At 50.2% G+C, this 12,635-nt stretch overlaps 1 protein-coding gene across 1 annotated transcript in view; it reads right to left on the reverse strand.

Annotated features, from left to right (window-relative positions):
• Positions 1-425: 425 nt before the first annotated feature.
• Positions 426-12,635, reverse strand: part of VCP (valosin containing protein) — a 32,008-nt gene continuing 19,798 nt past the window's right edge. The window contains exons 8-17 of the mRNA XM_030566030.1: positions 10,552-10,685; positions 10,160-10,295; positions 7,248-7,360; positions 5,790-5,954; positions 5,551-5,673; positions 4,204-4,416; positions 2,980-3,288; positions 1,740-1,895; positions 1,221-1,375; positions 426-864 (exon numbers count right to left, since the gene is read on the reverse strand). Coding sequence (XP_030421890.1) covers positions 759-864; positions 1,221-1,375; positions 1,740-1,895; positions 2,980-3,288; positions 4,204-4,416; positions 5,551-5,673; positions 5,790-5,954; positions 7,248-7,360; positions 10,160-10,295; positions 10,552-10,685 — 1,610 coding nt within the window. The 3' untranslated portion in view covers positions 426-758. The remainder of the gene's footprint in view (positions 865-1,220; positions 1,376-1,739; positions 1,896-2,979; positions 3,289-4,203; positions 4,417-5,550; positions 5,674-5,789; positions 5,955-7,247; positions 7,361-10,159; positions 10,296-10,551; positions 10,686-12,635) is intronic.

Below are 12,635 nucleotides of genomic sequence, written 5' to 3' on the forward strand. Positions count from 1 at the left end.
CCACGGACACTCTGAGCACCCAGTGAGATGCAGCGAACCCAGCCAGCTAGCTGGGGGTGCAGGCAGTCACATGGGCAGCAGGCTGACAGCTCAGAAGCTCACACAGGCACATGACCCGCAACATTGCACCAAACAGGTCCCAGCTGGGAAGAGAGATGCAGCCTCACACCCACTTTGAGAAGGAAAATTCAGCGCCAGCTGTTCCCTGGGGGCCACCTTTACTCAATGTTCACTGGGGTTAGGTTAGAAACCGCTTGCGAGCAGACAAGTTTATTTTCCAAACATTCACTACGTCAACACAGAACTAGGTTTTCCCAGCCAAGCAGAGGGGTGAAAAGGCCCAGGGAAGCGAGTGAGACGCAGAAGCTGCAGGTGACAGAGTTGGTTATGCCGCGGGCGTCACACAAAGTAAGGGCCGGGGCCTGGTTGGAATTTTATGGGAACTTTTTTGGTTTTTTTATTATTTTTGTGGTTTTTATACAGGCTAGCGTTGTACCCTTTGCTAAAGCTGCTGATTCTGCCACAAACTAGAACAGAAATTTCTCAGAAATTAAGTCACTTCCCCTCCTGGTTAATTCACTGTCTGCCTCCCAAACGACACCGGTTTGTAATTTATTGTGTTTGCAACAGACACCCCTGTACAAAGTCTGACGTGCAGCTACACTGTTCTGACTGAGGAATGAAGAAGCCGAGAGTCCATTGGAATTTCCCTGCACAACATGGCCTGGTCTGCAGTTTGGTCCGCAGAGGGCGGCAAGTTAACCATAGAGATCGTCGTCATTGTCTTCACTGTACACGTTCCCTCCGCTGCCACTGCCTGGGCCTTGGCTCGGGCCAGCACCGCCCTGGTTACCTGATGGGAATCTGCACGGAGCAGAGAAACACCAGTCAAGCACGGCCCAACAGCCGCCCCCTTCCCCGCCACACCAGTCCCCGGCTCAGAGACAAGTGGAGGAGACTGTGCTCTCTGCTGATGAGTTCGGGGTTTGTTTGTTTTTTTAAACACAGGCAGAAACAGGGACCTCCAGCGCCAGCATTCCACGCAATCCCACAGCGCTTTACAAAGAGCCCGCCCCTGGGGTGGGCCCGCTGCTGGTTAAGAACATGTGGCTTAGACAGGAGTTGAGCGACTGACACTGCTGGGCGAACGGAGAGTTGGGGGACAGAACTAGGGCACAGCTGAAGCTGCTCATCGTTAGGGACCCACTGCCCCGAGTTACCTGAAGCTGCCGAAGCCGCGACTTTGCTGTAGAGTCTGTGCAAACATCTCGTATTTCCTGATGTCGTTGTCACTGACAGAGCGGCGAGCAAAGCGCATGGCCTCCTCAAAGTGATCCCTGCGGATCTCCGGAACTGGGTCGTCCTCCTCCACCTCCTGCAACAGAGCAGAGACAAAACCACGGCTGACTCTGCACCCAAGCTCCCACTGCCAGCAGCGCTTTGGCTCCAGCCAAGCACCCAAGAGCTCTGCCTTGGTTAATGCTCCGATATAGCCAGCGGGAGCAACTGGACACCCTAGCAGAGAAGTGACCTCACCTCAAGGAAGGGTCCCCAGGGCAGTGGGAAAGCCTAGCCAAGAGCAAAGAGCCCACCTGCTGCAAAGGGCACCTCATCTGACCAAGTTCGGTGCCCTGCTCCGGGGCTGGGAAACGCCCACCGGCCTGGGGTGCCCTGCGCCAGCAGCCTGGAAAGAGCCAGGCCCCGTCTCTCTAGCGGCACTGAGACCCAGCCTCACTCACCATGGCAGAAGGGTTGGTCTGCCTCTCACGCTCTCGCCTGATCTCGTTCTCAATGGATTCGCGGATGGCCAGTTTGCAGGCGCGCTGGCAGATCTCGGTCAGGTCAGCTCCCGAAAAGCCGTTGGTCATCTTCGCCAGGAACTCCAGGTCCACATCCTGCGGGAGAATCAGGAAGGCCCATTCCTTACATGTTACACTGCCAGCTAATACCAAGGGGTCACGGGCTCTTGAGGGAACAGACTGCCCTCCTAGAATTAGCCAGCAGCAGGAGAATGCTACAGCTCAGCTTTGGGCAAAGGCCTGCCCACCGTCCTGCATGAACCTGGGCAGGCAGCTCCAGGTGCCTCTCTGTATGGCTCTCCCCACCAGGAAAGGCAGCTGGACGCAGCACAGCTCCAGGGGTCAGGGCCCTTGGTTCAGATGTCAGTGCTGGGCACCACCTGAAGGAACGTTAGGCTGCATCCAGCAAAGCCCTGAAGCCACTGGCCCCTGGTGTGACAGCGTCAGAACTGCAAAGCCGCCGGGGAGCGTGGGAGCCCAGCTCAGCACCAGACGGTGATGGAAATGCTGCCCTTGGGTAAGGAAGGGCACAGCTCATGTGACTGCCTAGGGACCCATCTGCACCCAGAGAGCAGCAGTGACCGCCCCCCGAGGGCACTGAGATAAGCATGGCTTGAGAAGCCCATTTTAAAGAGCAATACACCATTTCAGTCCCCACCCTCCAGAGCAATACACCATTTCAGTCCCCACCCTCCAGCCAGTCATACCCCACAGGAAAGGTGGGCTCTGTATCAGGGAACCCAGCCCCGGCCCCACATGGGCCCTTCACTCCTGGACAGGGCTGCTCTGTTTGGTTTGCCTCTTTGAGGTGTGCCACTGCCTACAGCCTGAGCTCAGTGAATGGGTTCCAACATTTCCCTCTCCTATTTTGTGTTCACAAGAGAGAACCTTGTTCTCTTGAACCAGCCTGAGCTCGTCCCCTTCCCAGAATGCACTGGGTCAGGCTTTAGCGGTGTTGGGGGAGGGTGGCAGCCATTAAGGGTGACTGTATTTTAAGGAGCCGTCACTTATACCCAAAGAGTCAAATTCCACCCTCCCTCCCCATCCCTCAACGGCATGGACCGAAGCTCATGTGCTAACAGCAGCAGTCGCTTCTCCGCCATTCCCCTTGCTCCTTTGGGGTCCATGTTCACCAGACCCCAAGAACACCACAGCCTTGGTCAAAGAGCTCAGGTCTTGCCTTAGCAACGGGGGACTTCCTCAGGTTGGCCTTGAGGATGGCGATTCGTGACTTCTCATCAGGCAGGGGGATATAGATGAGCTGATCCAGGCGGCCAGGGCGCAGGATGGCCGGGTCGATGATGTCTGGCCTGTTGGTAGCACCAATGATGAAGACGTTCTTCTTGGTGGACATGCCATCCATCTCTGTCAGAATCTGGTTAATGACACGGTCTGCGGCGCCACCACCGTCCCCGATGTTCCCACCTCGAGCCTTTGCAATGGAGTCCAGCTCATCGAAGAAGAGCACGCAGGGCGCTGCTTGGCGGGCCTGCACAAGGCAAACACACACAGTTCCCTTGTGCACTTAACAGCAAGTGCCAGGATCACACCAAAATTCACCTGAAGCATCTCCTGGCCTTTGATAGACAAATAAAAGCCCTCTCTCCTCATACACGGAGAGGTGCTGGACCTCAGGGCAGCTTAGACCAGCAGCTCTGGGTCTGTCCTAGATTTACATCACGAACGCTTATGCTCAGTGGACCGAGGCATTTCCCCAAGAACTGGGAGCAACGTGAACTAGCAGAATGTTGGCGACTCCCAGGCCTAGAGAAAAGCTGCGAAGTATTCTGGCTGGACTGGCGCCCTTCTTGCAGGAGATTTCACTCCCTTCGAACTCCCCATTCCCACAGCCAGGCAACATGCTCCGAAAGCAGACTCCCAAGACAAGCATGCAGCTCGGGCAGAGGCTCACATTTCCACTGAGGAACGAGACATTCATGAAGGTGGGTGGCCTCCTTAAGCTGAGTGTATTGCTGGCCAAGGCTGAGGACCTTGAAAACAGAGCCTGACAGACTAAACACCCTTTAGCTACTATCTGCTAATGGGACATCTCATGTAACAGAGCTCTACGGGGGTTACCTTTCAACAACCCTGCTTCCCTTCTATTCTGGTCCTTACCCTGCACCCATCGCTGGGATATCTGAGCATCTATCTTCCAACAGGCTCAGGGAGCAGCAGGAGCAGGCCTATTACATCTATGTGACTCGCACTATTGGTCATTAGTTTTCTAACGTTAGGAACATGGGGTGTGCTCATGACACGAGGCGGCAACACCTGACCACGAGACAAAATCATGATAGCGCTGGGGTCAGCAGGCTTCCAGACTAGCTCAGCACAGGTGATGCACTGGGGAGATGGGACAGACAGAACATTAAAATCCTTGTTCAGAAACAAAGCTACTCACCTTGTCAAAGATCTCACGCACGTTGGCTTCAGACTCACCAAACCACATGGTGAGAAGCTCTGGCCCCTTGATGGAGATGAAGTTGGCCTGGCATTCGTTGGCAATGGCTTTAGCCAGCAGTGTCTTACCACAGCCAGGTGGTCCATAAAACAGGACTCCTTTGGATGGAGTCATGCCGAATTTGAGGAATTTGTCTGGGTGCTCCACAGGATACTAGAGAAGGGAGAAATTTAGCATCAGCCCTAAGTAAATAATGAGCCAGACCAAAGGATCACACCTTGACCCTGTCAGCTGGGAGGCCTAAAGCTCCAACACTTGAAGGGTTCTGCCTGCTAGATTCTAACGCAGTTCTCAAGCTGATGCCTAACGCCTTCATCAACAGTCCTGGGGCCCGAAGAGCCTCTTTATCCCCAGGCCAGGCACTGCCTGGTTAGCAGCAGGGCAAGCTTCCTGCACATTGTGCCTCACTGCTGCCCTGCAGGGACTGCACTAGAGGGGAGAGAGGCCCACTCAGCCAGGGTCTCTCTCCTGAGACAGTGATGTCCACCAGAAATTGGACAGACCCACCAATTCACCAGGGCTAAGGGATAGCTTTTGGTTAACACTAACTCGGGATGGATTAAAACCAGAAAACAAGAGGGGATAAGATTCTCCAATTCATATTTCATAAAAGGGCAGTGATGGATCTTCAGCATCTGCCGTGCAGACAGTGGCAAGCCACCAAAGACAGGGGGACGTCAAGACCACCCAGATCCTGGCATCTCAGGGCTAACAGAGAAGAGAATTTCCAGTATCTCTTCGTGGGAAAAACTTCACAATAGTAGAAAGCCCTCGATCAAACACGCCACACTCCCTAACAGTGCAGAACCTGCACTTGCTTTCAGCATTTAGTTTCTTGGATACGAAGGTCTTGGCTACACTGAGACCTCAGCAATTTTCCCACTCTTGGTCTCTGAGCAGCCTAGATAACACAAGAACTCCAGTGCCCATCCACATTAGCATTTCCACCACTGCTAGCACCAAGACAAGATCTGCCAAGAAGGCTCAGTGTAGACACAACTCAGAACAGACAGAAAAGTGCACTGTTCCCCTCAGCATGTGCACAGCCCTCCTCGTGCACACCACACTGTTCAAACTGACAGGAAGCAGCATGAAATTTCCACTCAAGTGTGAGGAAATCAGAATTCATGTGAAAATGTTTGGGAAGAGGTGGCCTGTGGGATTAAGACTGACCAGCACCCCTTTTTCGGTAAACATCTCCATTTGCAGCCACGCTGGCATCTCTCAGTAGATTTTTTAATTAAGCAATTTAGCCAACAGCCAGGAATCCCTCGCCCCAGCCCTCACCTGCACAAGCTCCTGGAGTTCTCTCTTCACATCTTCTAGACCACCAATATCTTCCCAGGTAACCTGCGGCACTTCCACCACGGTCTCCCGCAGAGCTGAGGGGTTGCTCTGGCTCAGAGCCCACTAGCACCAGGAGAGAAAGGGTGACATGACTTACATGCTCCATTCACTTGTTCTAGGACAGTAATGAACAGGGAGAGAGACTTGTGCCGGCCGCAAACTGAGCATGTCTACTTTACCCTGAAGTCATCCATGGTCACAGCCAGTGAATTCATCACTTCAGCATCTATGGTTTCATCCTCCAGGTCTATGAGATCCATCTTCTTCCTGATGGCCTGAAGAGCAGCTTCGGAGCAAAGAGCAGCCAAGTCTGCACCAACATGGCCGTGGGTCTCATTGGCCACCTGAAAGCAAAGCATCAGCCGTGACTTACCGGGACATGCGCAAACACATCACACTGGCAGAATTTGGGGGACAGAAACCGTGATGCTTTGCCGTAAGTTCAGGAGGAGCACATAACACCCCAGCTGGCAGGCAGGGAGAAGCTGCGTTTCATATGGGATCGGAGCTAGGACTAATTCAGAAAGGGGGCAACATGACAGCCCTGGAGATAGGAGTCCTCTATCCACAGGACCGATACTGCAAGCGCACTGCACCACTTCCCGTATGCACTGCCAAACGCTCAGACAACTCAGTCTGTGGTCTGCTCAACCCTTGGCTTCTCAGAAGACTGCCAACTCGGGGACTCTGAAGATACGGTAACACAACACTCCTCCAACTGGCCTAAGAGCAATTTGTGCATATTGGGGAACAAAACCCCAACGCTACATAGAAAATGATGGGATCTAAGTTAGCTGTTCCCACTTGAGAGATCTTGGAGTTGTGGACAGTTCTCTGAAAACATCGTCTCAATGTGCAGCAGCAGGCAGAATGTTAGGAACCATTAGGAAAAGGTGAGCTAATACGACAAATATGTCGTCACTATATAGATCAATGGTGTGCAACTAATGTGGGATATGAGAGAGGTCAGTAAAATCATGACTGGTGTAAAGAAAGTGAATAAGGAAGTGTTCTTTACCCCTTCACATAACACAAGAACTAGGGATCACCCAATGAAATTAACAGGCAGCAGGTTTAAAACAAACAAAATGAAGTATTTCTTCACACAGCGAACCTGTGGAACTCCTTGCCAGGGGATGTTGGGAATGCCACAAGTATAAGTGGGTTCAAAGAAGAATCAGTTCCTGGAGGACAGGTCCATCAATGACTATTAGAAAAGATGATCAGGGATCCACCCCATTCTCTGGCTGTCCCTAAGCCCAGGCCCTGGGACTGGACGGCAGGGGATGGATCGCTCGGTAATTGCCCTGTTCTGTTCATTCCCTCTGGGGCACCTGACACTGGCCATAGTTGGAAACAGGATACTGGGCTAGATGGACCACTGGTCTGACCCAATCTGACTATTCATACATTCTAATGCAGCCACACCACTTTCCACAACGCAGTGACTTTTAGTCACAAGCTGGCTGGGTAGAATTAAGGCCAAAGATTTCCTGCTACTCCAGTTTCCTGCCTTATCAATCCCACATATAAATTACATCACCGTAACTGCAACAATTCATCCATTACGTAACTCCTTAATGAGAGCACTGATGTGTGGGTACAACAGAGGCCTTCCCAGAAAGCATGCTACCAACCTGTTCCAGATCAACATCATCAGCCAGTTTCATATTCTTTGTGTGGATCTGCAGAATCTCCAGGCGGCCGGTGGCATCAGGGATACCGATATCTACCTCTCTGTCAAAGCGACCTGGGGAGCACAAAACACACACCTAGCTGCTGAATTCTCTGGAAGTGGGTAAACTGTTTACAGCATTCCCCTACCCGTGGTCCCACTGAAAAGCAAAGTGAGGACTGTCCACATGTTCCAGGAGGTGCCAGTACATTGAACTACAGTGATGGATGCTTTAAAAAACCCAAGAAAGATCAGAGAGTGAGGGAGAGATTCAGCCAGTCAAGGCAAGTGAGAGCAGTGGTTTGATTAGAAGTCAGGATTGCTAAACGTTGAGGAGCATTGCTTGGGTCAGTCATTTTTCTAGAGTGATTTATGCTTCGGTGAAGGTAAGTCTCCCCCTCACCAGCACTGCTCTGCTTCTAACAGAAGCAGCACCACAGATATGTAGATTCCAAGGCCAGGACGGCCCATTGCAATCATCTAGTCAGAACCCCTGTGAGACACAGGCCAGAGACTCGCCCCACAGTAATTTTTAGAACTTTTAGAAAAATTTCCCATCCTGATTTTAATATGGTCAGAGCTGGAGACTCCAGCACCACCCTGGGTAAGTTGTTCCAATGGTTAATTACCATATATACTTGTTCATAAGCCGAATATTTTTGTTTAAAAAAGTGTTGCATCAAAGAGTGGGGGTCGGCTTATAAACAGGTCTACAACAAAATCTGATGATTTTAAACTCTATGGAATCATTGAATTGAATATCTAATACAACCTTTGGCACGTGGCCCACCAGGGTAAGCACCCTGGTGGGCCGGTTTGTTTACCTGCTGTGTCTGCAGGTTCAGCCGATTGTGGCTCCCACTGTCCGCGGTTCACCATCCCCGGCCAATGGGGGTAGTGGGAAGCCGTGGCCAGCACATCCCTCACCCGTGCCGCCCCGCCACCCCCATTGGCCTGGGATGGCGAACTGCGGTCAGTGGGATCCGCGATCGGCTGAACCTGCGGATACGGCAGGTAAACAAACCAGCCCGGCCTGCCAGGGTGCTTACCCTGGTGGGCCACATGCCAAAGGTTGCCGATCCCTGATCTAACACATTGTAATTTTGTTTACCTGGCACGTCTTCAGGCACGGAGCCCCTCAACTCCCTGTGGCCGCGGTTCACCATTCCCAGCCAACGGGAACTGCAGGAAGCGCCACTTCCTGCAGCTCCCATTGGCTGGGAATGACGCACTGCAGCCACAGGGAGTTGAGGGGTTCCATGCCTGCAAACGCTCCAAGTAAACAAAACGTCCCGACCCACCAGAGGCTTACCCTGACGGGCTGGAAGCCAAAGTTTTTCAACCCCTGAAAGAGAGGGTCAGCTTATGAAAGGGTCATACAGTTTTTGCTATTTTTACCTATCCATTTGGGGGGGGGGGGTCAGTTTATAAACGAACGGGCTAATGAACAAGTATATACGGTACTCTTACCCTTATTTCCAGTCTGAATTTGTGTGGCTTCAACTTCCACCCACTGGATCACATTAGACCTTCCCCACAAGATTGCAGAGCCCTTTATTAAATCTTTGTTCCCCATTAGATACTTATAGATTGTAATCAAATCACTCCGTAACCTTCTCTTTATTAAGCTCAATAGACTGGACTCTGAGACTATCACTCTAACGCAGGTTTTCTAAGCCTTTACTCATTCTCGTGGCTCTTCTTTGAACCCTCTGCAATTTACCAACATCCTTCTTGAACTGTGGGCACCAAACAGGACCCAGGATTCCAGCAGCGGTTGCACCAGTGCCAGATACAGATGTAAAATAACCTCTCTGCTCCTACTCCAGATTCCCCTGTGTATGCATCCCAGGATCGCATTTTCTCTTTTGGCCAGTCATAGTGGAAGCTCATGTTCAGCTGATTATCCATCACCCCCAGATCTTTTGCCAAGTCACTGCTTCCCAGGATAGAGGTCACCCATCCCATAAATCTGGCCTACCTTCTTTGTTTCCAGATGTATATGTTTATCCGCATTAAAACACATATTGTTTGCTTACACCCAGTTTACCAGCATGGCTCCTCTTTCATTTCTACCCATGCATGCACAGCACAGGTAGAGACTGTTCAAATATTTAGAGGCAGATTTAAATCTCTCTCATGACTTTCTATAATGCCTATCGCTGTAGCATCTGAGCTATGTATGAAGCGTATTACAGTGCTTAGCATGAAAGAGCCCCGATCCCTGACTGCCACTACTATAACAAAAATTAATAGCACATGCAAAAATGTAAACATGCCACAGCTGCACAGCGTCACCATAACTGTGCACTCAGATGGCTAGTTGTGCATTTAACTGGCCACTTGCCCATGCAAGTTCCACCAATTTGCAGCTGCAGCCTGGCAGTAACTGCTCATGCAAATTGGACATTCATTCTTAGCACAAAGTTTTGAAAATTCACTGGACATGTCTCAACACTTAAATTGAAGGTCGGACAATTTGGGGTTTACTGCAAGTTCAGGGACGAACCTGTCTGAAGTGACCAGCTAGAAGAGGTGGCCTTTAAAGCACCCTCAAAGTTTCCAGTCGAATTTTGTTTAAAAGTAAATGGCCACTTCAGACAGGGTTTTGCCTAAGCGGGAGTCACCATCATTCCAGCATTTTGCAGTTTCTGCTGTTTATAGCCCTGCGATACCAAATGGTGGAAGCCAGAAATGAGTTTCCTGTGAGCTCTGAGGAGATGAGTCAGCAAGTTGTTAATCAGCCCTACGAAGTTATCGGGCACATTGTAATGTCTAATGAATCATTTCACAGCCCTAAGCAAGGAACACTCAAGTGCCACCTGTAACAAAGCACTGGTTGCACCCACAATAAAATCAACAAAGCTCAGTTACCGAATCGCCTGAGTGCAGGGTCAATGCTGTTAGGTCTGTTGGTAGCTGCCATAACAATCACATGTGCTCTCTGTTTCAGGCCATCCATAAGAGTCAGCAGCTGAGACACTATGCGACGTTCCACCTCTCCATGCGTCTACAGAGAAAGCAAACAGCAGATCAGCAAGAGACCCAACAGAAGCAGGTCAGCAACACTGCCCAACGTTAGTGAAATCCTCAAGCTCTAAGGAAACCTACTGATCTGTGCCAGCCCCAGTCTTTGGATTCTTCCCAATTCAGACTGAAACCCAAGCACTAGGCTAGCGTGATGCATCTACGCCGCTTCTGCACCACATTCAAGTCCTGGTGCTAAAATTGCCTGTGGGAATGCAGGAGTGGGACTCCTTGTTTACCTTCTCCCTCTTTGGAGCAATGGCATCCAGTTCATCGATGAAGATGATGGCAGGCGCATTTTTTTCAGCTTCCTCAAAAGCTTTCCTGAGATTGCTCTCAGACTCACCAGCCAGCTTGCTCATGATCTCAGGGCCTGGAAAACAGCAGCAAGATGACAGGGTTTGGGGAAGCAACAAACAACAGGACCTGTGACCAAGGTGCTCATTACTCAGAGCAAAAGAGTTCCATTTCTACCTGCAAAGGAATGTGCATTTTTAAACAGGCCCGGGAACTGTCAGGCCTGTGATTACTCACCGAATCCACAGCAGCAGCAAAGCTGCTTTTTAACACCAGCCTAGAGAGTCTCCAAACCAGCTAACTACATTCAGAATTAGAATAACCGAGCCACCTTTTACCTTCACTTCTACTTAGCCTATTTCTCTCGAGGACTCATCATATCACGGCAAATTGCTGGCGTCAGTTCTGACTTGAAAGAGACGCGACCAAATTACATGGTAAAGAATTTAGGGAAAGAGTCAAATACTACAGTTGCCTTTTGTTTGTGTGGTTTGCAGTGCACAGATAGAATTTCCTTCTGTAGGGTCCTAAAAATACAAGCCAGCTTTCCAGACTAGCTCCTCTGCAGACAGTCTGAAGAGACTTCAGCAGGGACAGACCTTTAGTAAGCACGTGAATTCCAGAAGGAAGAGAAGTACTCCTCCGAGGAGGGCAAGGAGCGGCTAAGAGATCGCCTACAATCGGCAACAATGACAAATGTTACTGACTTGCTCTATTAAGGTTCTTTTCTATTGCACCCACCACTGTGGCAACGGAACCCCAGGACTGAATGTTCTTTACAATATCTGAGGGGAACCGGACAGCCATGACCGAGCCAGTATTCACGAAGGCTTCCCCATGCAGCTCTGTGGATGCACCCAGATCCTGCCCTACAGCAGTCTGGGGACTCCCATTCAAAAACTAGGCCATTACCTACTATGCAGGTTTCAGAGTAGCAGCCGTGTTAGTCTGTATCCACAAAAAGAACAGGAGTCCTTGTGGCACCTTAGAGACTAACACATTTATTTGAGCATAAGCTTTCATAGGCTAAAACCCACTTCATCGGATGCACGTAGTGGAAAATACAGTAGTTATCTATCTATATCTTCCTACTGTATTTTCCACTACATGCATCCGATGAAGTGGGGCTGTAGCCCATGAAAGCTTATGCTCAAATAAATGTGTCAGGCCTGGTCCACACTACACAGTTAAATCGATTTAAACAGCGTTAAATCGATTTAACGCTGTACCCGTTCACACTACAATGCACTTTAAATCGATTTTAAGGGCTCTTAAAATCGATTTCTGTACTCCTCCCCAACGAGACTAATGCTAAAATCGATATTACTATATCGATTTAGGGTTAGTGTGGACGCAAATCGACATTATTGGCCACTTTCTTTTACAGTAGCTACCCACAGTGCACCGCTCCAGAAATCGACGCTAGCCTAGGACCATGGACGCAGACTGCTGAATTAATGTGCCCTAGTGTGGACGCATAAAATCGACTTTATAATATCGGTATTATAAAACCAGTTTTAGTTAATTCGAAATTATGCTGTAGTGTAGACGTACCCTCAGTCTACAAGGTGCCACAAGTACTCCTGTTCTTTTTACCTACTATGCAGTTATTCTGGGATGCAATGGGCGCTCAAGCCTCTAGAGGATGAGCTAGTGCATTTACGCACAATCTCCTCCAGCCCTGCAGCCTGGGGTCACTCTACAGATACCGAGCTTGCCAACTCCAGACACTGGTCACTCTTACACTGCACCGTCCATTTGGCTCTTTTCACCCTCCCAGGACAGAGTTTGATGCAATCTGACCAAAATCGAAAGAAAAAGCAGTTCCTAAGCACGTATCCTCAGTCCCTGAAACACTAAGTATGATGTGCGGCACAAGGCTCAGCAAACAGAAAAACACTACAGTAACCTGGCCATTGCTGGCTATATCATATATTCCCCAGGTCACTCTGACCCAGCCCTCTGGTGTTCCCATGAAAGGCTTAATAAGGAGTTTTGACCCTTTTGTTAGATTGTAAGACTCACA

The sequence above is a fragment of the Gopherus evgoodei genome, chromosome 6 (assembly GCF_007399415.2).
Source record: "Gopherus evgoodei ecotype Sinaloan lineage chromosome 6, rGopEvg1_v1.p, whole genome shotgun sequence".
Lineage (NCBI taxonomy): Eukaryota > Metazoa > Chordata > Testudines > Testudinidae > Gopherus > Gopherus evgoodei.